At 39.6% G+C, this 24612-nt stretch overlaps 2 protein-coding genes across 4 annotated transcripts in view; both read right to left on the bottom strand.

Annotated features, from left to right (window-relative positions):
- LOC119700863 (PDZ and LIM domain protein 5-like) overlaps window positions 1–12841 on the bottom strand; it is a 42735-nt gene extending 29894 nt beyond the window's left edge. The window contains exons 1-5 of the mRNA XM_038136545.1: window positions 12705–12841; window positions 9186–9374; window positions 8238–8324; window positions 7314–7469; window positions 6353–6484 (exon numbers count right to left, since the gene is read on the bottom strand). Of these exons, the coding sequence (XP_037992473.1) occupies window positions 6353–6484; window positions 7314–7469; window positions 8238–8324; window positions 9186–9304 (494 nt within the window). The 5' untranslated portion in view covers window positions 9305–9374; window positions 12705–12841. The remainder of the gene's footprint in view (window positions 1–6352; window positions 6485–7313; window positions 7470–8237; window positions 8325–9185; window positions 9375–12704) is intronic.
- Window positions 9383–24612, bottom strand: part of PDLIM5 (PDZ and LIM domain 5) — an 86930-nt gene continuing 71700 nt past the window's right edge. The window contains exons 5-11 of one of the 3 annotated variants that reach the window (XM_038136546.1): window positions 24178–24572; window positions 19561–19578; window positions 19098–19270; window positions 17699–17735; window positions 15387–15416; window positions 13584–13718; window positions 9383–12821 (exon numbers count right to left, since the gene is read on the bottom strand). In XM_038136546.1, the coding sequence (XP_037992474.1) occupies window positions 12701–12821; window positions 13584–13718; window positions 15387–15416; window positions 17699–17735; window positions 19098–19270; window positions 19561–19578; window positions 24178–24572 (909 nt within the window). In that variant the 3' untranslated portion in view covers window positions 9383–12700. Of the gene's footprint in view, window positions 12822–13362; window positions 13719–15386; window positions 15417–16043; window positions 17069–17698; window positions 17736–19097; window positions 19271–19560; window positions 19579–24177; window positions 24573–24612 lie in introns of those variants that run through there. The other 2 variants (XM_038136547.1, XM_038136548.1) reach the window with 2 other exon arrangements.

Consider the following 24612-nt stretch of genomic DNA (forward strand, 5'->3'; position numbering starts at 1 on the left):
TGCTAATGCAGACTGAAAGAAAAAGGATAGGTAAGTACCCTCTGATGTGAAGTAGCAGCAGTGGCTGAAAATGACAAGGTACTTTAGGATTGGCTTACACAATGAAAAAAGTGCATGTCTGCAATTTCATTGTTACAGAAATGTCCTTCTCTACTGTTGAATATATTTGACATGTAACCCATCAAACCCATTTCAGGCCAGAGCCCCACTGCAACTTTAAGAATTCCTTGTTAGCACTGTTGGTGCTAAAAAAAGAAAGTTTCCTCCTTCTCCATCCAAGAGGGTCATTACTGCTTGTCAAATAACTTTTCAAATCTAGCACCTCTTCACTGCCTTTGTCTGGAATATATTAGTCATAAATAACACAAATCATCAGTCAGAAATAAGAAAATCCTGCTAACTCAGCAGCTATCTTTTACAAGCAGAGGTTACTCGACAAGCAAAAACGGATTTCAGACAGGCAAAAATGCCGTCTTCTCCAGGGAGAAGACGGCAAGGAAGCAGACTCTGAGGGAAGCCCACAAGGCTCATTGCAATGCTGATTGAAAATTCTACTGTTGCCATTTTTGTGGTCAAATTCTAAGGCTTGTGAATGACATGGCATGGCAGTTCCTGAAGCATCAGAATGTTGGAGACACTCAGGCTTTCATTTAGAAATAAGGTGAAACCCTAATGAGCCCAAACTAAGAGACAATTATAAACCCAGGTATAAACTACCTCTAATTTTTTTTTTACCACCTCTGGAAGTTTACGTGCCAGGAGCCTCAAGCAAGAAGCTTCCTAAAGGAAAAGCCTGAAGCCGTCACTCGGACAGAAAGGATGTTACTGGTCTCAGGGCAAAACTTCTGATAGGTCTTGGACACCCTTTGCATTGCATGTCTGATTCTTCAAAGCAAAAACTGGATAAACCCAAGCCACTAGCTCAGACTGTTAATTTAACAGGCAGGCTGCTACTGCAGCTTGGCAAGTCTCTACTGTGCAATAGTGCCCACCTATGAGAGGCTGCATGAAATAATGCACCATTTTTCTGGAATTATAGCCTCCAATCAGTTGGCTGCAAGTGCACATGCAGTGTTCTCTGCAGAAAGACAGATCCATCTTTGTCTCACTTTCAAAGATGCACTGCACCCTCAGCAGTGTCTCCCTCATAAGAGGTTCAACCTTTTAAATAGTGAATTTCTAATTCATGTTGCAAAGTTAATCCCTCAACACTTTACTTGTTTTTCTACACTGAAAAACACTCAAACTCTAGTTATTGTTATCCAGCTTTGCAAATACAGTGATGGATCTTTCCAGAAGCACACTTATCTTCTACAAGTGGCTCTACAATGCCCACAATTAGGCCCACTAATATTTTGCAACTCACAAGGGTGTACAATGATGAACCAAGTTTCACCATCTAGAAAATACAGGATTTGAAGACACAAAAAACAAATATACTGAAATTTAAGAAAATAAATATATTATGGAAGAGAGCTCCCACCTGCTTTTCAGTGTCACCACTGGGAAGCTGAGGGAGGAATGATAAATCTTATGTATTTACCAAGCTCTGTGTGAGTACTTTCTCAGACTTCCCAGCTGACACTCACAAGTCAGCTTCAGGTCAAGAACATTTCCATGTCAGAACACTTGTAATATTATTAATGACACACCTACCTTCTGCCTCTAGCATTAACATTTTAACTCTGTTCTATAACTCTTAAACTCATCCTTCTCCACCTGATGAATACTTACAGCAAAAATCAAAGTTTTCCAACATTAAAATTAATGCAAACATGAGGCTCATCCCTGCAAGCCAACTTTTCCTGCAAGCTGCGAATGTTCTGCTGTCAACCTTTGGGCAAGGAGTTTTAAGATTGCAAGAACGAAGGAATGGTGAAACATGAGTCTGTCAGACTCAGTCTTGTGCCCTGAAAACCCATGAGAAGTTAGATTAATAAGCTATGGGAAGATTAATCAAAATAATTCTGGAAGTGTGTTGCAAGGGAAACAGATTGCAAAAACAGCCCAAGAAAAATATCTGGCAAAGAAGCAAGCCAAAGACACCTCTCTATTCTTTACATATGCTAGCTTATACTTAACAGACACACCCGAAATTCCATGGAGAACAGCTCCTACCACATAGCGCAGCCTTATTTTATCAAAGTGTGTGTATGGAAAACAAACAAATTTCTGGGGAGCCAGTCAGGAGGCTTGAGGGGGACACACAAGGCTCCAGTGCCAGTGCAAACTTTATTCAGAGCCCACAAAAGGCTCCTCAGACTTACCCTGTCTCCTGGTCAACAAAAGCACCATGGAAATGGGGAAAAAAAAAAAACTAGAAAAAGCAAGTAGTAATTTCTCCTCCTGTGAGGGAGGAAGGGGGTCCAAGTCACACTTGATATAAGCACCAGTTTTCCAGAGACCAGGCTGAATACATTTCAGAGCCATTTTAAGAAATTTGCCCTGGAAAATCCTTCTGAATGTATTTAGAGGTTTTGACGCTTCTTTCTCCCTCAAAAACCCCAAACCCGCAAAAAAAAAAAACCAAAAAACCAAACAAAAAAACCCCACAAAAAACTAACCAAACAAAACCCCAATAAACCAAAAACACCCAAAAAAGCCAACCAACCAACAGAACCCCAAGAAAACAAACAAACAAAAAAAAAAACAGAGAAGAAAAACACATGGTCTGGAGCTATAGATGCTTAAACCTCCCTCCATCCTTCTATGGCAACCCCTACACAATGCTGTCCAGAATTTCTTCACACAAACTTTAAAGAAGCTAATAACTGGGATGTTGTTATCAGCCAAAGAAGGACCTCCTAAGTAACTGAAAAGGAATTGAGTTTGCTGTCATGTAACTTCTAAGAGCACTAATGGGATAACAAGGGCCAAGTCGTTTGGACCTTCTCAAGCAGATTCACGAGATTTGGCTGGACTTTCTCCTCATTCAAGCCCAAGATATTGGCTATCCATATGTAAAAATTATCAGTTGAGTCCTGAGCTCAGTCTGGTACATCAGTATTTTACCAATAGCTCTGTGGCTATAAATGATGGTTTAAGTATATTGTTAAACTAACTTGCTTTGTGGTCCAGAACAACTGTGGAAATAAGGCACAAGTCCCCTGTGGTGTGAGGTAATCTTCTGACAGGACAGATCATGTAGTATCTAAGGGACAGTTTGTAAATGCTTTCTCCAGATAGGCAGGAATTCTGTGATTTGGATCTCAAATCTCGTTTGTCATACAAATCATGTGCTATATTTTGTCCAGTATCAAAATACACAATAGCTGAAAATATATATGTAGGAAACGAGAAAAAGGTAGGTATGAGAATGACAACAAAACTACATGAACAAGGGAAATACAGATGGCTTTTTGCAAGGGTTTTCTGGTGTAACAATAGAGAAACAGAAGCCAAGAAGCACTGAGTGCTGACCTTATCCCTACTACAAGCCCAGTGTTTACATTTTGTCTTAACCCAACAGTGCTCCAGTATCTTGCTAGAAAGAAAAGCAAAATAAAGTAATAGAAAGAAAGAGCAGAGAGAATCATCTGGGTATTTCTGTATCATATTACAGGGAGGGAGTATGTAACTCCTCTGTAAGCAGTGCTCTGTATACAAAAATAACTCAGAGCACCTTTCAGAGTATGTATTCTCTGAGAGTTAACACCAATGCTCATCTCACAAGATAAGACTACCATTTTTTAAAGGAATTGAATGTAGCAAAGTAAGAGGAAGATAAACCAAAAACCATGCCAAAAACAAAAGGGCTGTCAACACCCATTCTTGCTAGCGTTTCCCAAAATTTCCCAGTGTTTCTGCCTTGAGATTTAATTTTAAGGCAGAGCTCCAATTCTTGGTCATGCAAGACATTAAATACATCATTTCCTGTGCTGCATATGTGCCGCTTGTTAGAAAACACGCAAGCCCCATAAACTCAAGGCCATCCCTGTTGCCATTAGAATGAAACACTTAGCTTAGTGCAAGACTGCATATCTGTTATACACCCCAAAAAAAGCCCATTACAGAGGAGTCTGGTGGGGAAGAAAATGTGTGGATGCTCATCACCACTTCAGGCCAGTTACTAAGTTAGAAAAAGGTCAAGCACTCTGGCAGCAACCCAGTACAGAACAGTTTAAGACAGCCAGCTTTTTGGAGCAGAGGCAGTGAAGTGAGAGGGATAAAAGAGAAATATATCTGGAGGAACCTTACTGCAGAAGAGAATCAACACCCTGCTTTTGTTATAGCTATAACCTTCCTGAGTTTGTCCCCAGAGGTAATGCAAAGAAGCCTAACCTACCTTGGTAAAATAGATTCATTAACTTTTCATTAAAGTTATGAAAGGTATAAAAGAGCCAGAAGACTCCAAAGCAGTTTATTACTTGGCTTTCTTGTTTGAGCCAAACAGACGTAGTTCTATTTGAACTAGTTAGTCTACTGCATTCTGTTTTTGCATACACTTTTCTCTTTAGTTATGGAACATAAGATTTCAGCTCTCCTTTCTTATCAACTATTTTATTGTGGAATGAAGTCAGCTGCCATTTAAAACAACTTTTCTGCATTACATTCATTTGCATATCACAGTACGTCACTAGATGGATTTTAATGCAAAGACATTTTAATATCTAGTTTCACACTCAATGGGTACATTTTTCTCAAATCTATTATTTTTTTCCTGACATAATTTACTAGTTTTGCTTAATCTTTGCTGAAATTCAGTAGCAATATGTAGTTGCTGACACTACATTTATCTTCTTTTCCTACATGTTTCTCAAGCCATACAGCAAAGACTGTGGTCCTTTATTCAACAGGACAACACAGCACAATGCTTCATTCTTCAGCTCCACCTACTGGTTACCCTTCCTTCTTTGGAAACATTACCAATGCAGCAGCCCAGGACTAAGGATGTTAACAAGGAAACCAGGAACCATTACCCTCATTTGTTGTATGCTGTCTTCAGGACAACACTGGCTATTCCTGCAAAAATCCTTTTTAAAATGCAGTTTTATGCAAAGTGTTCTCAAACCAACAGTACTCCGACATCATGTGTCCCAGATTTTAGGTCATATCCTGTTTGGGATGTCCCTAACAGCCTGAAAATCATCTGCTTCCTTTATCACCTTATGCCACAGCCTTGTAGCAGTAGCCTGAATAACGAGGATAACCTGGCAATTGCAACGGCCTAAGAGAAAACTCACTTTTCACAAGTATAAAGGTTACCTTTAAAACTCCCTAAAAATCCATGCATGTTTGTTTCAAGCCATTCAACCTCATTCTTGCTATATATCCAATACTGACATGGTCTTTTGGGCAGGCTTATATGGCCTTTGTACTCCCAGTGTACCTTCTGACTCCCTGGCACATCTCTCTCCAGCTCTATCAGCTGGAAGAGAAACACAGATAAAGCCCCTCCAAAACTGGACTTCAGTTGTGGAAGAATAAAAACAGTTCTCTATTGTTTCCTGTCTTTTCCAACACACAGCCCCATTTGCTTGTAAGGGACAGCAATTGAATGGAGACACTCTGGGAACCCAAACACCGAATGCATCTCCAAAAATAAATCTTCAATGCCAGGAGAGTTTCCCCCATACGCTGAGCAAACAGAGGACAAACAGAAAGCCAGTTACAGATGCAGGAAGGAGAAAGTTTTCATTAATGTAAAGAAAACTCACAGATTATTTCTTCCTTAGCACAATTTAATACACTCTGCCCTGTAAAATAATCAAGCAGACTCCTGCCTGTGCAGTTGAAGTCATAAAAGCAGCTTTCCGCTGAAGTAAGCGTTAACATCGCTGTGGTCAGGAAAGGAGAACAAACAGTCCTGTGCACTGAACAGAATCAGCACTGGAACAAAGGGCCTAGACAGCAAACAATTTTTAAAACAGTCATTTGCTGGCCTGCATGCTAGTTATTTGATTTTATACATTCAAAGTGAGCTTTAGAAAAATAACCTAACGTGACGCTTAGTTGCTCAAGGAACTGTGGCAAATAATTCACCCACAAAGAAGTTTCAAGCCAGGATCTCTTGTTTCTTCTCTGGCTGTCTCTGTAGAGTGACACTGCCTCCCTCAGAGGCTCATGACACAACACAAGCACCACCATGCATATTAGAAGGCAATTGAAGCCAGTGAGGAAAGGAAACCTCTGCTTTAGTATGGTGGACTTGCACAAACACCATCAGCAGGTCCAGGGTGCACACATTAGTCCAGGTGTGCAAAGAGATGAAACCAGCAGGGTTTGGAGCTGGTGACCTCATGGCAAAGACCAGGACAGGCACAAGCATGCAGACAACAGAAATGTGCTTTGCAGGAGTAGCCAGTTCCCTGTGAGTCCTAAGTGTCAACCACACACCACAACTGGACGATACCTCTTGCTCTTTGGCAACTCCAGAGCACTTGTGGACTTCCTGGAGGGCAAACTGGCCGGCAGAGGAGGCTTTGCGACAGGCGTGATGAGCAGGGCATCCAGCAGCGAGCGGTAGGCACTAGGCTCGTACAGTCTAGCAAGTGTGTAAAAAGACCCCACAAATGAGGTGACCACACGAAGTTCAGGATGTCTGGGACCACGGACAACCCAAAAGCCCTTATGTAAAGTCTATTTGGAGAAAGTGAACCCAGGAAAACTGATGCAGGAATTATGTCTGAACTGGCAGCCTACAAAGTAGAGGCTGCACAATTCAGGTGAGGCACAAGACAATCCACTAAGGTGTGAGAGGCATGTTCTTCATATATTTTTACCATTAATAAAGTAAAATAAAAAGCAATGAGAAAAAATTTTCATCTTCTTTAGTTTTCTGATTTTGTGTATGCTTTTTAATGTACATAATTTATTAGCACCTTAGAACATGTATGTAATTTAGAAATACCAAAATATGGGTATTGTTGCCTATTAAAAAGTATTTTACTGATATAAATGGATGATTGAAAAACTTGTCAAAATGTTTGCTCTAAGCAAGCCTTTATAAAAAGCAATACAGTAAAGATTTAGATGGAACTCAGCAAGCTATTGTTTTCAAGCATCAGAAAGTTCCTCAAAGTTACAGATTATTCTTTGTCACTCACGTAACACAAATGTTATTTACAGTTAATTTACTAACTGAACTGTAAAACAGGTATCATGAGGAACAGAATGGTAGAATTACTCACCAAGGTTCAGAACAGCTAAACTATGAATAGGGCATGGGAGCTGTGGACATATTCTTACAACTTGCCCAGTATTGTGACAGAGCCAACTGATTTCACAACCCTGCCAGGGACCAATTATTCTTGTGCGAACTGCAACCTCCTTAAAACAACCTATAAACCTTTCTTTTTGAAGTTGATGTCTACCTGGCCCGGGCAGCAATAGCAGCAGACACTGCAGCAGCAGCCATGCTCTTAATTTTTGATCTCTGCTCGAAAGGAGAAAGAGCTGGAGGAGGAGAGGGTCCAAGGATCGGCAGATTTCCCGAAGGCTCTTCCAGCATTACTTTTGCAGCGCAGAAGCTTTGAGCCAATGCAGGAGAAAACAGAGAAAGTAGGAAAGATTGACAGAGATACAGTACAACACCAGACCACATTAACCACTGGAGAGTTATGGAAGTTTCCAGCTCACAGAGACATCAGGCAATGTGTGAGCAACTTGAACACTAATATAGAGAACAGCAATTTGGATTTCACACACAAATAAAACTATTCCCTCATCAAGTGAGCATTTAGCATCTGTTCGCCTTTGAATTCCTCATCACAGACTCTGCCTTGCATGCCTTGGTCATTCCCACTGAACCAGGGCCCAGAACTCTCCACACGGATCCATTTAAGTCTCCGTGGTATGGACAGAATTAGCCATGAAGATCATTTACCTTGTCCTCTTTTTCATAATAAACAGTAAACACAGAAAACTGGAATATTCAGTGATATAACTCTGCAGGTCCACCCCTTCCAAATTCAGGAAGTAAGCCCCTTTTCATTCTCTCTACTTATTTTACAGGTGGAAATGGATTCGAACAGGGGAAAAAAAAAAAAAGTGAAAAACCCACACTGGCTCCAAAATAACTCCAACAATTTCTAACATCTAACTTGGGCTCTTATTTTAAAATTTCAAGATTATCCACTAAATTGCTGTGTATTTTTTAAAATAACTACACAGGTGGACAGAACGCTTTAAATACCTACAGAACTATATACCATTTTCCAGATTTAAATGCAAAACCAGTGCCTGAATACCTTGCTTACATCTAGCAGCCTGCTGTAGATATACCTTAAAATATTTACCTTGTATGACTTAGAGATGATTTAGACTGAAAGCTTGAGATTTTATTGAAAGAATTTGTTTCACAAGTAGGCAGAGATGCTTCATGCCTGCCCAAAAGCAGCAAGAGAAGAGAAGTCATTAATCAAACACTTATTACACCTCTCGCAATACTAAATAAAGCTCAGGAGTTCATTCAAATTTTTTTCCCTAAAGCTATCCTTACCCATAAACAAACAAACAAAAGGGGTATGTTTTTTTCAGGTAGTGTTAATTATTCTTTCTCACTTTCTCTCCCTATTGGTAAAGACTTATATTCTGGATGTCCCATCACTACACAAGTTAAAGCTTGTAGTCGTCTCCTTTAAAAACTTTGGGCTACTAGACAATTTAAAAACACACATTTTGTAGCAAGAGTATATTCTCCTCATGTCACCAACTTCTACCAACAAAACCCAACTGAATCCCCTACCCATGACTGCTTTTCCTCCTCCATCTAAAGGCTGGTTTAATTTTTTAATTATTTTTAGAACTTTTTGCCTAAAACCTACTTGAATTTCTAATTACTATATAAATTGCCACAGCACTATGAGGGTCAGGAAATCTTTAAGCTGCTCCATCTGGACAGCATCATCATCAAAAAAAAATCAGGTGAAACTGTAAGGCTTTAAACCTAAAGAGGAGAGACTTAGATTAGGTATTAGGAAGGAATTCTTTACTATGAGGATGGTGAGGCACTGGAAAACGTTGCCCAGAGAAACTATGGACGCCCCAAACCTGGAAATGTTCACCTCCAGGTCGGATGGGCCCCTGAGCAATCTAGACTAGTAGGAGGTGTCCCTGCCCATGGCAGGAGCATTTGAATTAAATGATCCTTAAGATCCCTTCCAAACCAACCCACTCTGTGATTCAATGTGTGCAAAATTACAGTTTCTGACTGCACCTTTCTAACACAGCTGGCTCGGATGTACCTGGCAAGGGCAGCAGGCAGCCCGAGGGCTGTTCCCACATGTAGGGCTGGAGAAGGCAGCCCCCCAGCTGGGTCAGCAGGCAGGGGGAACTCGGTGGTCTGTGTGGCCACAGCACACATCTTGGGGACAGGAGGTGTTTCATCTGCCGGCAAAGAGCTTGCTGCATCTGGAGCAGGCACGGTTATCTTCCTAGTTGATGTTAATTTCATGAGTAATTATAATGAGACAATATACAGAGAAGAAATTTCTCATTTGATTAAAAGTACAAAATAGCAATGGCCAACTCTTTCTAGCTGGTATTCTTGCATCTTTTGTAAGAAGAATAAGTGAGTAGCAGATGAGGCCTTTTTTGCCTCCTTCTGTAGGAACCAAATACTCATGCCCTGGGAATCACACCATGCTGAAAACAATTTTTGGAGGCATTTTTACAGCTAAAGCTTGAGTGCTTGTTTAACCATAAACCCAAACTATTTGGCTAGTTACTTAAAAGATAATAACCTAGAAGAAGAGCACAATCAGTATAAAAGAAACTACCTAGTGTCAGGAGATGACACTTCAGACACTGAGGCTACTCGGCTGCTGGCATTTAAAACCTGAACGATTGAAGGGAAGATGAGGTGTACACTTGCCAAAGACTTCCAAAAGGTTCTCAAACAAAAGTTCAATATAATAATAGAAAGCAGAAGGAAAAGTAGCATTCACCACAAGAGAGCAATATTTCTCCCATATATTTTACTTCCTCTTGCTTGTCATCACACCGATACAACCATAAAAACTCTGACAGTTTTAGTACAGTCAGCCTGAGACCTCCTCTTCTCCTACACTACAATTTCTGCAGAGAATGCTCCTGGCTGTCCACTTATGAGAAAGTACACAACAAAAATCAGGACTAATACCTATTATTACTTAGTACTAAGTCTTTGTATTTATATCAGGAACAATTCCAATAAAAGAAAATATAAAAGTAGGTCTGCATGACTGTAAAAGGCATGTCTATAAAATAAAATCTAAAGACCTGCTGGCATCACATCTGTTTTATATTAGTTATACACTTTCTCTGGAAGCGCCAGATTCTGTGGTTCACATGGTCTAACGCTATCCAGGATTACTTCTTATGATGACTTTTTGCAACTTTCTGGAAAGGCTGTCAATATTTTACAGTTTAACTTACAGGAGGACATTGCATATATGAAATAGGGTAATAATACACTATAACTTACAGTAGTTGGTTATACAGACTATTTAAGACTCAATAAAGAACTAAAACTACAATAAAAAAGCATTATGAAGTCTAACTTATAAGTTAGACTTAACTTTAATCTAGAAATCAAATCCAGATCCTCCACACATTTCACAGCAAGCTTTCTCCTTCTTGGTGGTTAAGTAGCAGCTGATACAATTTACAGAGCTTCAGCCAAGAAAAGATGGAGCCCATTCGGAAAAGGACCTAGGCCAGTCCTTGACAACAAATTCAAGGCTTCAGAAGAAAAAGCAAGTCTACTCACCCTTGGATGGCCTGGTTTTGCTTTACTAAAAGCCTGACATGGCACTCATGAATTGCTCTATGCAGCTTTCCAATAGCTGCCATTTTACTAAAAAAGGGATTTGAAGACCAGATTTGCTGTACTTGCCACTCAAAAGAGCACTATAAAAGCAGCAGCATCTTCTCAGTAACAAAATATCAACATCAACTGTAACTGCTACACTGATGACCTCTCAGTTCAGTGGAGAATCCAGACTACACAGCTGCATCAAACAATTTGTTCTCCTTCCCACACCCAATGCTAAACCCTCCCTCTCCAGCTCTGCAGAAACTGCTCCAATTTCTGGCCTTCTTGAGCACAAAATTCTTACCATCTACTCTTGTATTTGTAAAAATACTTTGGCTCTCATCCTGAACCAATGGTCAAAACATAGCTGCTTTTCAGATTTTGCATTTTAAAGCTGCCCTCTTGCTAGGTTAATTTTGCTATATAACAACATTTAGAGACATAGGTCTTGAGTAATACTAGATTTAAACTTCTTTTGCCCAGATTCAGATGCAGAGCTAGGATTTAGACAAGACTCCTTGTTACTCAGAACACAGTAGCTGCAGTGGTATCTGCAAGGCATCTACAGGTCAGCAGAATCATAAAATGGCCTGGATTGGAAGGGACCTTAAAGGTCAGCTACTTCCAACCTTCCTGCTCTGGGCAGGGACAGCCTTCACTAGACTTTGCTCAGAGCTCCATCCAACCTGGCCTTGCACAGATCCATGGATGGGGCAAGTAGGTGTAATCATACTGAAGTTTCATTTGTAGACATGAAAATCAATTACTGAAGTAGTACTTTTTTCACTGCCTTTTTCATCCCACGTTTTCTGCTAAAAAAATAAAATCACCAGGAGTATTGTCATACACCTGTCTGTGTGTATTTTTCATCTTTGTTGATCTATGAGAATTTGCTGCTGAAAACATTACAACCAAATATTCTTTAGTGTATTGGCTCAAGCCAAATGTCACTATGAAAGGACCCACCAGCCCGTCAGCCTCCATCCCATCCTGCCTAAGCTCATGTTAGCTCATGAACGTACCTGCTTCCCCCAGACAACAAAAATGTCCTCAAAAGACACCACAATAGACTTCTATTTTGATGTCAGATTTCCTCTTCTCTCAGCTATTTGAGAACACTGCTTTAAAGGTTTAAAAGGTCAATTCCAAGTCTTAGTATTAGTTTTCCAACAGTAGAAAGCCCACACAGGTGTAGGCAACAGTGTATTCTTGTATGCTTTATTCAAGCATGAATGTTCTAAGGTCTGGCAGGACCAGGCACTGTTCATTTAATTCTCATTTTTACAGGAACAGCTTTGTTTCATGTTATGACTTGGTGCTTGTGCATGCTACTTGGAACTCAAAAACTTCTGCACAATGTAAAATAAACCATGAGAAATCGCTATTGACCTTCAGTAACAGTAACAATCAATCACCCTCCAAAGTATTGTCGATGCTCTCTTCTGTCTAAAATTACTGTTGCTGTCTAGTACTCACTGATGACCTCCAAAGCACCAGCAATTTGCCATGGTAAATGCCAGGGCCAGTGACAGGAAATTACCAGATAATCTCCTCGTTTTCTCTGATTGCATCACAGCACAACACTCTTGTTACAAATTAAATAACCCACATTTTAGAAAATTACTTTTATATTTCTAAATTCATATTCACTTTTGACTAGTTGAGACTACTAAAAACTAAAAACTAGTTGAGACAACTAAAAAGTTACTCCAAGTTATATGGGACACCCACTGACAACACACACACACTAAATATTGTAGCTTGTTTTAATTAGTATCCACAAGACTGTTCATGAATTTCCTCATTTTTATCTAATTTTTGTCCTTCCCCCTCCTACCATTTCCAGGAAAATCCCTAGTCACAGCAGCTTAATGAAGTTTATTTTAAGTGAATGACAAACAACTCTCTCTCCTCCAAGACAGACAAACCCAGGCAAGAAGAGGATAGATTGTTAACTGAATCAATTTACCTCGCAGGAGCTGGAGCAGCAATATGTTCAGAAAGTCTGGGAAAGGGAACACTGCCAGGGCAGGAATCTGCTACCGGCAAAAGAGCAGCTGCAGGTTCTGGTCTAGCATTGTTTTCACTCCATTCACAGTAAAAAAACCCAAGTGAAGACAGACAGAGAAGGAGATTTTTAATCCACAGAAAGATAGTATGCAGAAGAGGAAACACTGGGCATGAAAGTGTTAGTAAACTGAGAAGAAAAAAGAACTGAAACCCCAAAAAAACTCTAAAAAGACCATGAAATTTATAATAAAATACAATTGAGAGGTTAAAATGATGCAAAACACCCTTAAGAAGTATCACACTTCCAGTGAAGGCTGAGAGTGTCCTGCTGCTTTAAAACTCAGAAAGCCAAGTAGTATTGGGCATTACAAAGATGGAATACATTCATTTGGGATTATATTATGTGATAAAAAACAACTTTAGAAAATACTGAAAGTGACACAAGTGCTAGTAGGATTCACGCCAAAGCTTTATATGCTTTTTGCTACAGCTTTTTGGTGGAGTTAGTTTTGTGAACATTACACTATACATTTCTCAATATTTTTTCATATCCTTTCTGTGATTCATTTGTAATATGAAAAAAAATCTAGAAAACGTTGTCTTAAAGTGCTCTACTTTAAGAGAAGCACCTGCCAGACTCTAATACACAAAAAAAGTAAACTACAAGGTAGAGAGCAATCACAACAATAAGTTTTGAGCAGACTAAATTAGCCACAGGGGCAGGCATTCTGCAGGGTTTTTTCTTCTGTTAGTATGCAGAATTAATTATCTCATTAAAGTAGGGAACCTTAAGTGCTGAAAATTATTGAACAGATTTAAGAATGACCAGGGAGCAGACCTCAAAGGTGGTAAAGGTGTGGATGGAAATTCTGGTGCAGGTGGTATCTCCAAAGTTGGGGCAGCTATGGATTTTTTATACAAATTAATACAGGTATCCTGGGTTCCTGCTCCATCAGGTAGATCTGCAGGTAGACTTTACATATATTTATGACATGGGGGAGAGAAAAGTAAACACATGATTTTATGACAGATTGTTTTAAGACTGACCAAGAGTAGGACAAATATTTTCCAGTCACTGTGGATCAACTAAACCACAAATCTGGAAAATCTTCACTCAGGACAATGAATTCACTCTACAGTTTAAGAATAAAACCAAATCCAGAGCTGATTGCTCAAAAGGAGATGGCTGAAAAGTGAACATTTAAAACAAACACCTTGAAAATAGGGTACTGCAGAAATAGAAATAATCTAATTAACATAAACTTTATACAAAGGCAAGACATTGCCTTTCTAAGTTTTAAGTAACTGGTTTAAAAGCTGCAATCTACACATTTCAGTGGGGGCTTTCTATTTCTATATCCTGTCTTTCCAGCTGCTGAAGAGAAAAATCTATTTTATCCAAACAAAAATCCCTAGTGGGTTACAGTTTAGAAATAAACAATAGTAAAAACCACACAGAACATCTGTCATGGACAATGCCTGCCTGAAAGCTGAATATTATTAAACTGGGATATTTTACTGAAGATTGCTCATGAAAGAGAAGTTTCTGTTTCATTGTCACATTGATTTTTCTAGTAGATCTCTAAAATTTAAGCTTATTCGTTCACATAAAAAACCCCCATCTAATATGTTTTTGAAGATCGGATGTATGCTGGCAATCAACCATGAGATAGGGCATGTTTGTCAGATAAAAATGAAAAAGGGGTTCATTTTTGGGAACAGTAACAAAAAGTCCAAAATTTAATGCCAGTAAGATCTGTGCAATGGGGATATTGAGCGAAGAGATTACATCTTTCAAGCAATAAATGAAATTAATTTCACATATGCATAAACCACTTCTGGAACTAGTGGTGTTTTTACAATGAATTTATAGAAAACTAATAATTTGGCTGTCTCTCTCTAAATACTTTCACATGCTTGAAAGACAGACTCTATCACTATGTTTAATTTTCCTCAAAACAGAGGCTTCTATTATTTTGATTATTTAGAGAGTGTTTATTCTTCTTTTTCTCACCACAGCAACTCACCCTTCAAAAGGATAAGAGCTAATAAGATAGATAAACATAATGGTAACATTTAATAACAACATGAAAATATTCTCATTAGCTAGGGACATCTCCAGAACATAAAAATACCTGAAGGTCAAACCATTCTGCCCTTAAAAAGAAACCTTTAGAGAGAATCTAAGTGATAACCTTTCTAACATTTCTCAGTTTTCATTGCATTGATGGTATCTGAAATGCTGAAATTTTGTTCTGTTCATAAAGATTTTATATAAATGCAGCAGAACAATTTAAATACACTACTTCACATTCTCACTTTATTATGCAGTACCCAATAATCAAATTACTATATTGTGGTGCATGTGCACTCAGTCAGTAACACACTTGAGTTTAGTACCACAGTACTCGCTGCCAAGTTAAGTGATGGAGTGGCATGGAAATTAAACTGATCGGCACTTCTCATCCAAACACTCATCTGTGAAATTATTGAAGTGAATGTTTTCCCCTACTGTCCCTAGGGAGTGACCCAAAAATTGTGCAAGAGGTGATATCTCTTGGGCAGTCATTACCAGGGCAAATCTGTGCAGTGTTAGGCATCCACATTGGTGACTGTTAGTGTTAGATAACTTATCCATTACCTGACGTCTCCATTTTCTGTTTGTCTTTTCCTAAAGATAAAATGACAAATACCATAAGCTACTGTTGTACTGCATAGCAGCATAAACCATCTGAAAAAGAAAATCAAACTTAAAATGGTTCCAAAGGTTCTCTCAAATTCTGACATTGTGCAAGGCAAGAAAAACAACCCCGCCAAGTCTTCTCCAGAAGCATCTGTTCACAGGACTAATTCCATTAGAGGAGCATGTAGGTCAGCTGCAGAAACCCAAACCAAATGCAATGGTTCTCATTGAGCAGTTGTGAGAAACTGGGCTTTTATGTGTGCTTCACAATCACCTTTGTTTGAGGTCTCAAATGTTATCTGGTTCAACAAGCACTGCAAAAGCTGAAAGTGAGCTTTACTTTGTATAGTTCTTACTCCCATAAGGGTCAATCACTTTATTGATTCCTGCAAATCTCGTGTCAATTTCAACAACACAAACACATACTCCATTTTTAAGATGATCAGGAAGTAAAATACCGGGATAGTTTTAAACAATTCAGACTGTTTCTACTATGCAGCTCGGATTGAATTGTTTCTCTTCCGATATGCTGTGAAGGTGCCATGAAATGTCAGCCCCATGCAAGAGAAGAATATTCAAGGAGTCCGAGAGACTCAAAAGAAAAAGAGACAGAGCTAAGATAAAAGCAACTTTTATTAAAATACTCTCCAAGCTTCAAAATGCATAAATTAATGGATGTGTAGCTACTATAATACATTATTTTACATGAGAACCACAGGGCTGTGAAGCTTTCATAAACACAAGAAAGCCTATAAGCTTCACTCTGTAAATAAATAAATACTACTGTCTAATCTTGTCCCTGCTAGAAGATATGTTGAAGCTCTTACACAGCAACATTCTGCTCAATTATTGTTTTTTAAGTTTTCCAAAACATGAACATATTACTAATCTAAGCAGCAGAATCTTTATATTGAGCTTTCACTTCAATTCAAAACATTGGAAAATAATTGTTTAAATTTTTCTTTTCTTTGCTTAAAAGCAGTCTGTTTTCTTGCTGTACTTTGTAAAACATTTACAACCACTCCAAAACTGACCTGCTGAAAATCTAATGAAATCCAAGATAGTTTTCCTGGTAAGTACGATAATTTGAAATAAGTGCATACAATCCCCTCTTCATCTTCTTCCCCCGGCCCAGAATCAAGGTAACACAATTTCTTATTCATTTGTTCAAAGTTTTCTGCTTTCTAACAGCCTACAGTAACTCAAACTTAGCAATGCAGATGACTTCCTTCAGTCAGAAAAGAACTGAAACAGCCATCTCCTCCCCCACATTGGGGAGATTCAGCCACCCAAGTTGTTAAGTTTTAAATATGTATTTTTTGTCAACTAATGACTAGCACAAAAACATTCCATCTCATTTTTTACATATCAGTAGGAAAGTGTTAGAAAAGTATAGAAAAGGCTAGAATTTCTCTCGCAGAAAGGCTACTGAAACACGTTTTCTTTTTTCTTTTTTTTTCTTTTTTTTTTTTTTTTTTTTGCAAAGCAGATGGAAAAGAAGAAAGGAAGGAAGTGTTTGTATTTTGCTTTTGCAACTTGGATAAAATCACTGGACATTAAGAACACGTGCTGAGACTTCATGGTGCCAGTCACGTAATTTTGTATATTTGGGGCTAAGGACGTGGATGGGAACCTTTTCCCTGTGGAAAGAAGTGATAGAAGAAAAATAAGAAAGAAAGAAAGATTGTCTTAGAAGCAGTTTCACAAGTGAGCATGCAAACTCCATGCACTATTTCTATCGCATTGTCTTCCTCTCTGTCAAAAAGCTGGATCCAGTGTTAGTCAAAGTCAGTAAAGAAAGTCTCACTGACTTCAAGAGCCATTAAATTTAGCCAAAGGTTGGTGCTCCTTTCGAACACTGCTTATCCCAAAGCAAGGAGACAGCTGACCCTCACTTGCAGCCAGAACAGCAATACCTCCCAGCTACGTCTTGCAATCAGATCCACACTCACAAATCAAAAATGCCTGATAAGACTTGCGAAAGGAAAACACAAGCTGACCTTGTACAGGCAAACAAACCAGCTCAAGTTTACAGAAAATCTCTACACAAACTCCTGCACAGACATTACTACTGGACTGCACCAAAAGCTCTTAAAAAGGTTTGTCTATGGAGAAAAAAGATCTTGATTTTGACATGCTGAAGTGAAAGGCAAAAAGGGAAGGAACATTTCAAAAACACCCAGATGTCACACAAGTGCACCAAACACTACAAGTTAAGAATTAAAACATGCAATGTATTAAAGTAATAAAAATGAAAAACATCAACTCACTTAGTCTTCTTCCCAGCTTCATTTTCTGGTTCTTTCACTGAAGGAAAACAGAAAATTTTTATTTTTCTAGAGTACTAAAGACACTTTACCCCAATACTGACATTCTCTGCTGTGCCAATGCATTCACTACTGCAGCAAATTACAACAAGGCTCGTTAGGATTCTTTGATTCTAAATCCACCCCAATAGACATGAGCTATGTCCATGAACTTCAAAAGCCCCTTTGCAAGGAGGACTGCTGAAAAGTGGCTCTGCTAGTCTCTGCCCTTCCCCCTGGCCCATTCTCCATGCTGACATTGAGAAAGGTGATTTGAGAAGGTGAAGATGAATGGAAGTTAAGAGGTATTTCTTTCGGATGAACATCCAGTGGGTTTATATCAGGTGATAATCCAAGCATCTGTTTGCAGCCAGGCTATTTCCCACCAAGGTTCTAGAGGTCTGCTAAAGAGATAATGCAAAATTCCCAGTCCTGATTTTAAGGCTGGCAAATCTAGTTGCAGTAATTTTCTTACAGCATTTATCAACATGACAAATTCATCTTTACTGAATAACATGTTATTTGATGTTCAGGTCCCATACTCTGCCCTTACAAGGACTGATGAAGGGAACTGAACACAGAACCACAAAACAATCAAGTCCAAAGTCAGAATATTTATCACACATGGACAATAATCCTCATTTTGGGAAATGTTATCACTGGCTTCCAGAAATAGCTGATTTAATCAAATCTCCCCCTGGAGACGAGGTCCAATTTCCTCAATGCCTTCATTACTGCAGCTCTAGCTGAGAAAAGCTGAAGAATAAGAGCTCAAAGCCCCTGACAGCACTTGTGGTGGCCTTCACACAAAATCACAAATCTCAGCCAGTGACTTATGGCTGACAGCATAACATGAAATCAAAGTTTTAGCATAAAATTATATGACTGGGAATGACCTCCACCACTATATGTAATCACACCATAGCATAAGTAGAGCGTGGAAACACAACCTGGGAACAAACTGAGGAGCTACGGATTAATGTTGCTGATTGGTTACATCATTGCACATCACATACTTTTGTATGATTGACAAAAACGTTCCACATGCCAGAAACCACCTAATTTTTCTGAAGCATTACATTTGATCAGAATGTCGCCATTTTGGTGATACGCGGGCAAAAGAAACAATAATTATGTATCTCTCAATATCTTTGGGAGTAGAAATGGAAATTTTAGGATTTATAGAGAACATTTTAATTCAGCTCAATCAGGAATAATGTCCAGCAATGTATATATCCTGAACAACTTAGTAACAGCAGGGTTTTACAGTAATATTTCCCTTTATCCTCCCTTACCCCCATCTTTAAAAACCCAGTCTGTGCAGGGGAATTGCCCATTACTCCACCTGCACTGAGGTACTCACTGTGATCCGTGCCCGTGATCTGGGCGAGGATGCGGAAGGAGCGGGACTGGGTGGTGCCGGTGCGGGGGTGCCAGTCCTCGGTGTCCTCGATCAGCCGCTTCTTGCTGGCATCGCTGTGGGTGGGCGTGTGGTAGAACTCCGTGTAGGTGTCCACGATGTGCTTCCGCGGGGGGCTGCGGCAGGGACAGACACGGCAGTGAGTGCAAGGCTTCACACGGCACCTTGCTCTGGCCACAAAGGCATGGGTGCAGCCTGTGACTTTTCACAGCATTTAAAGGCAGCTTCTGCACTGCAGAAAGGCAGCAGTTGAGGCCCAGCTAAGCACAGATGCAGTTTTCTGAACCAAAGGCACCTTTTATAATTACTCTAACCCAACTGAAATATTTCTCCTTGTTTCACTGATGGAACATTTGAAACAGTAAAAGACAGTATTACCAAGACATTTACATGTTTAGACTTTTACCGTTTGGGTGGGTTTTTCCTTGGAGGCGACAGAGTAAGACAGCAAGAGAAAGTTTTCCCAGCATAAACAGGAAAAGGAAAAAAAGAAAAGAAGAAGTCAGAAAGCTGAAATGAAACAGAAATGTAGCTAATTATTCTACTGAATTAGTTTTGCAAGAAAGGGCACTAAAATCCAAGTAGCAGCCATATTCTCCTTCTACCACTAAAACCACTGCACAGAACCCACATACTTTAATTAAACTCAAGGTGATTTCCCTATAGGGATGAGAGGGAAATTTGTTTTGCTAAAGTAGGGTAGTCTACCTAGGTCAGATCAGGTGCCCCTTGACAAATCCTCCCTTTAGCTCCAGAGGGACACAGCACAGATGTGTGCACATGCTAAGACCACCCAGTACACACCAAGTGGTTTGCACTTGGCGAAGCCTAGATCAGAACCAGGCCATCTGAAAGCATAGATGGCCATGTTCTGAGGCATAATGAACAGGTACCCTCTTTGAAAGAAAAGCAGTGGGGTGGTTGTTCCACCTGGAAACTTTCCCTACAGTAACCTACAGACTATTATCAATCCTTGCACTAGCACAACTTCAAGAGTACAGGATCTAAAAGCTTTGATTCCAGTAAATGACGTAAAGAATGTGTCAATTTGGGAAATCTGGGAAAAGGGAACAGAAGACTCAAACTATATAAAAAACTACTACTAAATTCAACATTTGTTATTCCAAAGCACTAATCTGTAAGACCCACTAAGTGTACATTTATTTTTGCACAATTTACAGGAGGAAAAGTGTGAAGAACTAGCTCCCAGGACATAAAATTACTAATAAGTATTAAAAATCAAAACCCAACAAAACTTTAGAAGTCACTTTTATTTTTGACACTATCTCCTCACTGTACTTTAATGGTTCAAAGTATTTCTGGGGAAGAAAGGTGGAAAATGAGTGAGGAATGATGTTAACTGTTAACAAGTAAGAATCAGGCCCATTAAATGGAATGCATTAGTAAAAACTTAAGCTTAAAAATATTTAATACTTGAAAGAATGTGAAAGGTATGGTACAAAATTATATCAAAATATTTAATTTATTGACACAATATTAGTGAAGAACATGTATCACATATCAAAGTTGATAACAGAGAAAGAGGTATAGAAACAAAGGCAGTGGCAACTTCAGGATGGAGAACAGAGAAAAATGGAATAAAGCATCTTCAACAGTTAATAGCAAAAATGAAATGTGAAAGTTAAAGCAGTAATTAAAGGTGTGGAAATACATGAAAATGTAATGATTTATGCACAGTTTACTGCATTCTAGCAAGCACCCCAGTGAAATAAGCAGTCTTTCACATTTGTTATATACCGAAGTGGTATAGAGAAAGAAATCCCGCTGACTTCTCTTGTCCTACTGGTCTCCTTTTTAAGGCTTAAGAATCTACTAGTAATGACTCACTGAGGCAACAAGGTGGTGCCAGAGACAAAGGGAAACTCAATGAGACAAGCTCTCTCTTTTAACTCAGCCTTGAAGTAAGGGGAGAAGAGAGAAGCCAATAAAACCTCAATCATTTATCATCCTAATATGCGCAAATCAGAGTATATGGACATTAGTTTTCTTTTCCTGTATCAATTCAGAATCCAGCCCTTCATTCCAAAGTTCTCAATGCAATTTTATCTTTATACTGTATTTCACCATTTACTAGTTGTATTACCAACACCGATGAACCACAGTTGCACCAAGAATTTATCAGTACACACAAACACCACACAAATGTTTTGTAGAATAAAAATGAGCTGCAAAATGTAGCACAGTGAAAAGCAAAATCACATCATGTCCAATGCAGATAAAATAATGTATTACACTAAGAAAAGCTGAAGCTGTTTTGCAAAATTTAAATATGTAGCTCTGTAAGAGCTGAAATTTTGCAAAATCAGAATACATGCTGGTTATTCCAATAGGAAAAATAACCATAATTCAAGTCCAGTGCTGTTGATACTAACTTTGTCGCTGCTGCTATCTGCAAGGGAAAAAAAAAGGTATTTGATGTGTTAATTAATTCTTTGCTTCTTAAAATAGTACAGGAGTTCCAAATCCAAGCTCTGATAAAGCCCTATATCATAAGTCAAACTTACAAACATCAAGAGAACCTACAAGAGAAAATTTTAACCCAGCTGAACTTCAACTGAGTGAAGACTGTGGACATCTTACCTGTTTTAAGCAGCAGGCACATGTTCATGCAAGAGCAGGCAAAAAGGTCTTGATAAAAGTGCAACTGCACATAGGCTAGTGAAGGCAAATTGCTTGCTTTCTAAGGCAGAACTAAACAAGGGAAATTAAACTTCCTCTCCCATCCTGAAGTCAAATAGTTTATATCCTGAATGTTTTCCAAGGGAAGCCAGGAGGAAGGGAGGAAATTGTGAGTTTAACAAGGTGCATGTCTAAAGAACTGCATTTGCTAAGCAGTGCCGTCTATGAGCAAGATACAAGTTGGTTTTTTGCATGTTTTGAGAAAATTAATTATACAAGCCACAGAAACAAAATGGAATTAATTTCAGACTGATCAATTATTCCAAATTTCAATGTTTGTGATATTTTATGGATGTCATTGATACCATTTTCAATTGGGAGATATTCAAGCATCAGTGCAGAAACATAACTTTTCTAGGTAAAATTAAATATTGTAGCAGCAGACCAATATAACCACAATAGTGGGGCTGTCTGCTTGTTTTTATTTTGTGCTTTAGGATTGCAGGACACTTAGCCAGCCCAAACACAATATTGTAAAAAGGACTGCAATATAAACTGGGTTTTTACAACTCTGAAATGTTTTCAAACTTTTCTAAACTAGATCTGCAAGGCTGACAGTGAGACAGGGATTTCTTCACCTCTCAGCTGTGATTATTCATCCTCTTTGATGGTATTATTCATCCTCTAAGTAAGGTAGGGCACATAGCAGTGCTCACCCAGTCATCCTATCTTGATTGTAAAGTGCTTACTCTGTGCCTGCAGCGCTTCCTTCCAGGAGACTTAATTTTGTTGCTATTGTTCCTCTTTTTCAGTACTAATTGCTGCTTTTGAATACTCCTTACACAGTTATTTGCTAAAACAGTATTCCTGGAAAGATAAGAGAGGGTTTGCCAAGTGTATTCAAAAATTGCACCAGCACTGAGCAAGTCCTTGGGATCTCTTAATTTCAACTCAATTTTTGCAGAGTGGATTCCTGCCATCATCTGTTTAAGAAAGGGCTGGAAGTTACCATGGCCACAGTGCAATATAAAATGCATACGGGCTGCATTATGAGTCCACACATGGAAAATATTCATACCACAACATAAAGGGAATAAGTACCTAAAGAAGTAGGTTTGTTTTTTTTTTACTCCATAAGAAACTCAACTGAAACTGCAATTTAGTCAGTATTTCAGTTGGCATGGATGTTTACCTTTCTGTAAGGTTCTTCACATACCTTCTATACTGAGAGAATATCAGAGAAGAGAGGCACAAGGCCTATTCTTCCAATCCCGTTCTTTTGTGGAATGGGAAATAGTAAACACAGCTTTTAGCTTTTAAGCCCAGGTTTCACATTTTTAAAACTGAAGAGAAACCTACAGTTCCCCTCCTGCCCTTTTTATTACTTAATTCAACCACTGGTCACAGAGGCCAACTGGCATGGGACCGCTCACGCCCAGCTTCCTCCTCTCCCCCGAGTGCAGCAGGCACTGGGAACCAGTCCCTGAGGTGCTACAGCTCCCAAACTCTGCCCAGGAATTTCTGGGAAAGCCCAAGGCATCCCCAGGCAAAATCTTGCTGCAGGTCTGAGTTCCCAGGACTGCTGCTGGGCTCCATTTAGTTTCCTAATCTATTGTTTACTAGTCTAGATGCTACACTAGATAAAGCCTTTTATGTGTCCTGCAGTCCCTTAAATGTTCAGTCTCTGATGCCCACTTCAACATAAACAATTGTTTGAATAAGGAAATTACTCACATTTTAAATCTGCATTGCTTGTTTGGGGTGAAGGTTAAATTTAAAGTTGAGGTATTTATAGTATAGCACTGCAAAAAGCCCACTTAACCCCATCAGCTTCCTAGAAAAGATCTTAAAGCTTCTCCTGTGTTGTCCTGAGAATTACTGAGATATCTGTTCCTTGGCCTGCCTTCTGGGACCTTTTACCACTGGTTCTGCCAGGGTCACGGCTGTTCTTCCAGAGCATCTCATTCCTGACCATCACAGCACCCACTGACCCTTCTTGACAGACTGCTCTGCATTTTTGAGTGCCTGCTGCTTTCAGTCACTGTATTGGGTGTCAAAATACACAGTGAGATTGGACATTGAAATTAATACCAGGCTTGTTGTAAGGTCCAGAACGTGGTGATAGAACACATCATGTAAAGCATTCCATGGTCCTTATTCAATTTAGCTATGACACTCTATAAACTGACATGTCACTCCTGAGAAAAACCATCACCAAAAGTCTAGCTGGGGCTCTTTGAAGCATCACTTTTAAAATAATTTCTGAGAGATCGATTTCTGAGGAGTAAACAACTCCTCCAAGCTGTTTTCCTTGGCCTTCAAACAAGCCCGGCTTTTTTCCTGTGAGGAAAGACCCTCACAGCAAAAACAAAATCCCACCTACCCATTTTGCTGTTTACTCTCCCCCTGGTTCTCTCTGCCTCCTCGTCGCGGCCCCTCGGCTGCGTCCTGGGCGCCGTCGGCGGCCGAGGCGCTCGGGGCGGCACCGTGCTGCCGTGGGACAGGAACTGCAGGTTTAGGAGCGCCCGGCACAGGCGGCCACGGCTCAGCGTTAGGCTTGGCGTTAGCATGCACTCCAGGCACGGCACACGGGGACGCGGCCGATGCCTGCGCCGGCGTGAAGGCGGAGGACGGTGATGGGATGGAGGTGACCTTGGAGGAGGTTACGGCTCCAAACGGCCTCGGTGTCTTATTGAAAGCCACGCTGGCTGTGGCAGTGACTTTGGGTGCAACAGCAGAGGCAATGGGCACAGGCTTAACTACTTCGGCAGGTTCTGCCTATGTGGGATGAAAAACAAAACAGAAACACACAAAACCA

The sequence above is a fragment of the Motacilla alba genome, chromosome 4 (genome assembly GCF_015832195.1).
Source record: "Motacilla alba alba isolate MOTALB_02 chromosome 4, Motacilla_alba_V1.0_pri, whole genome shotgun sequence".
In the NCBI taxonomy this organism is placed as follows: domain Eukaryota; kingdom Metazoa; phylum Chordata; class Aves; order Passeriformes; family Motacillidae; genus Motacilla; species Motacilla alba.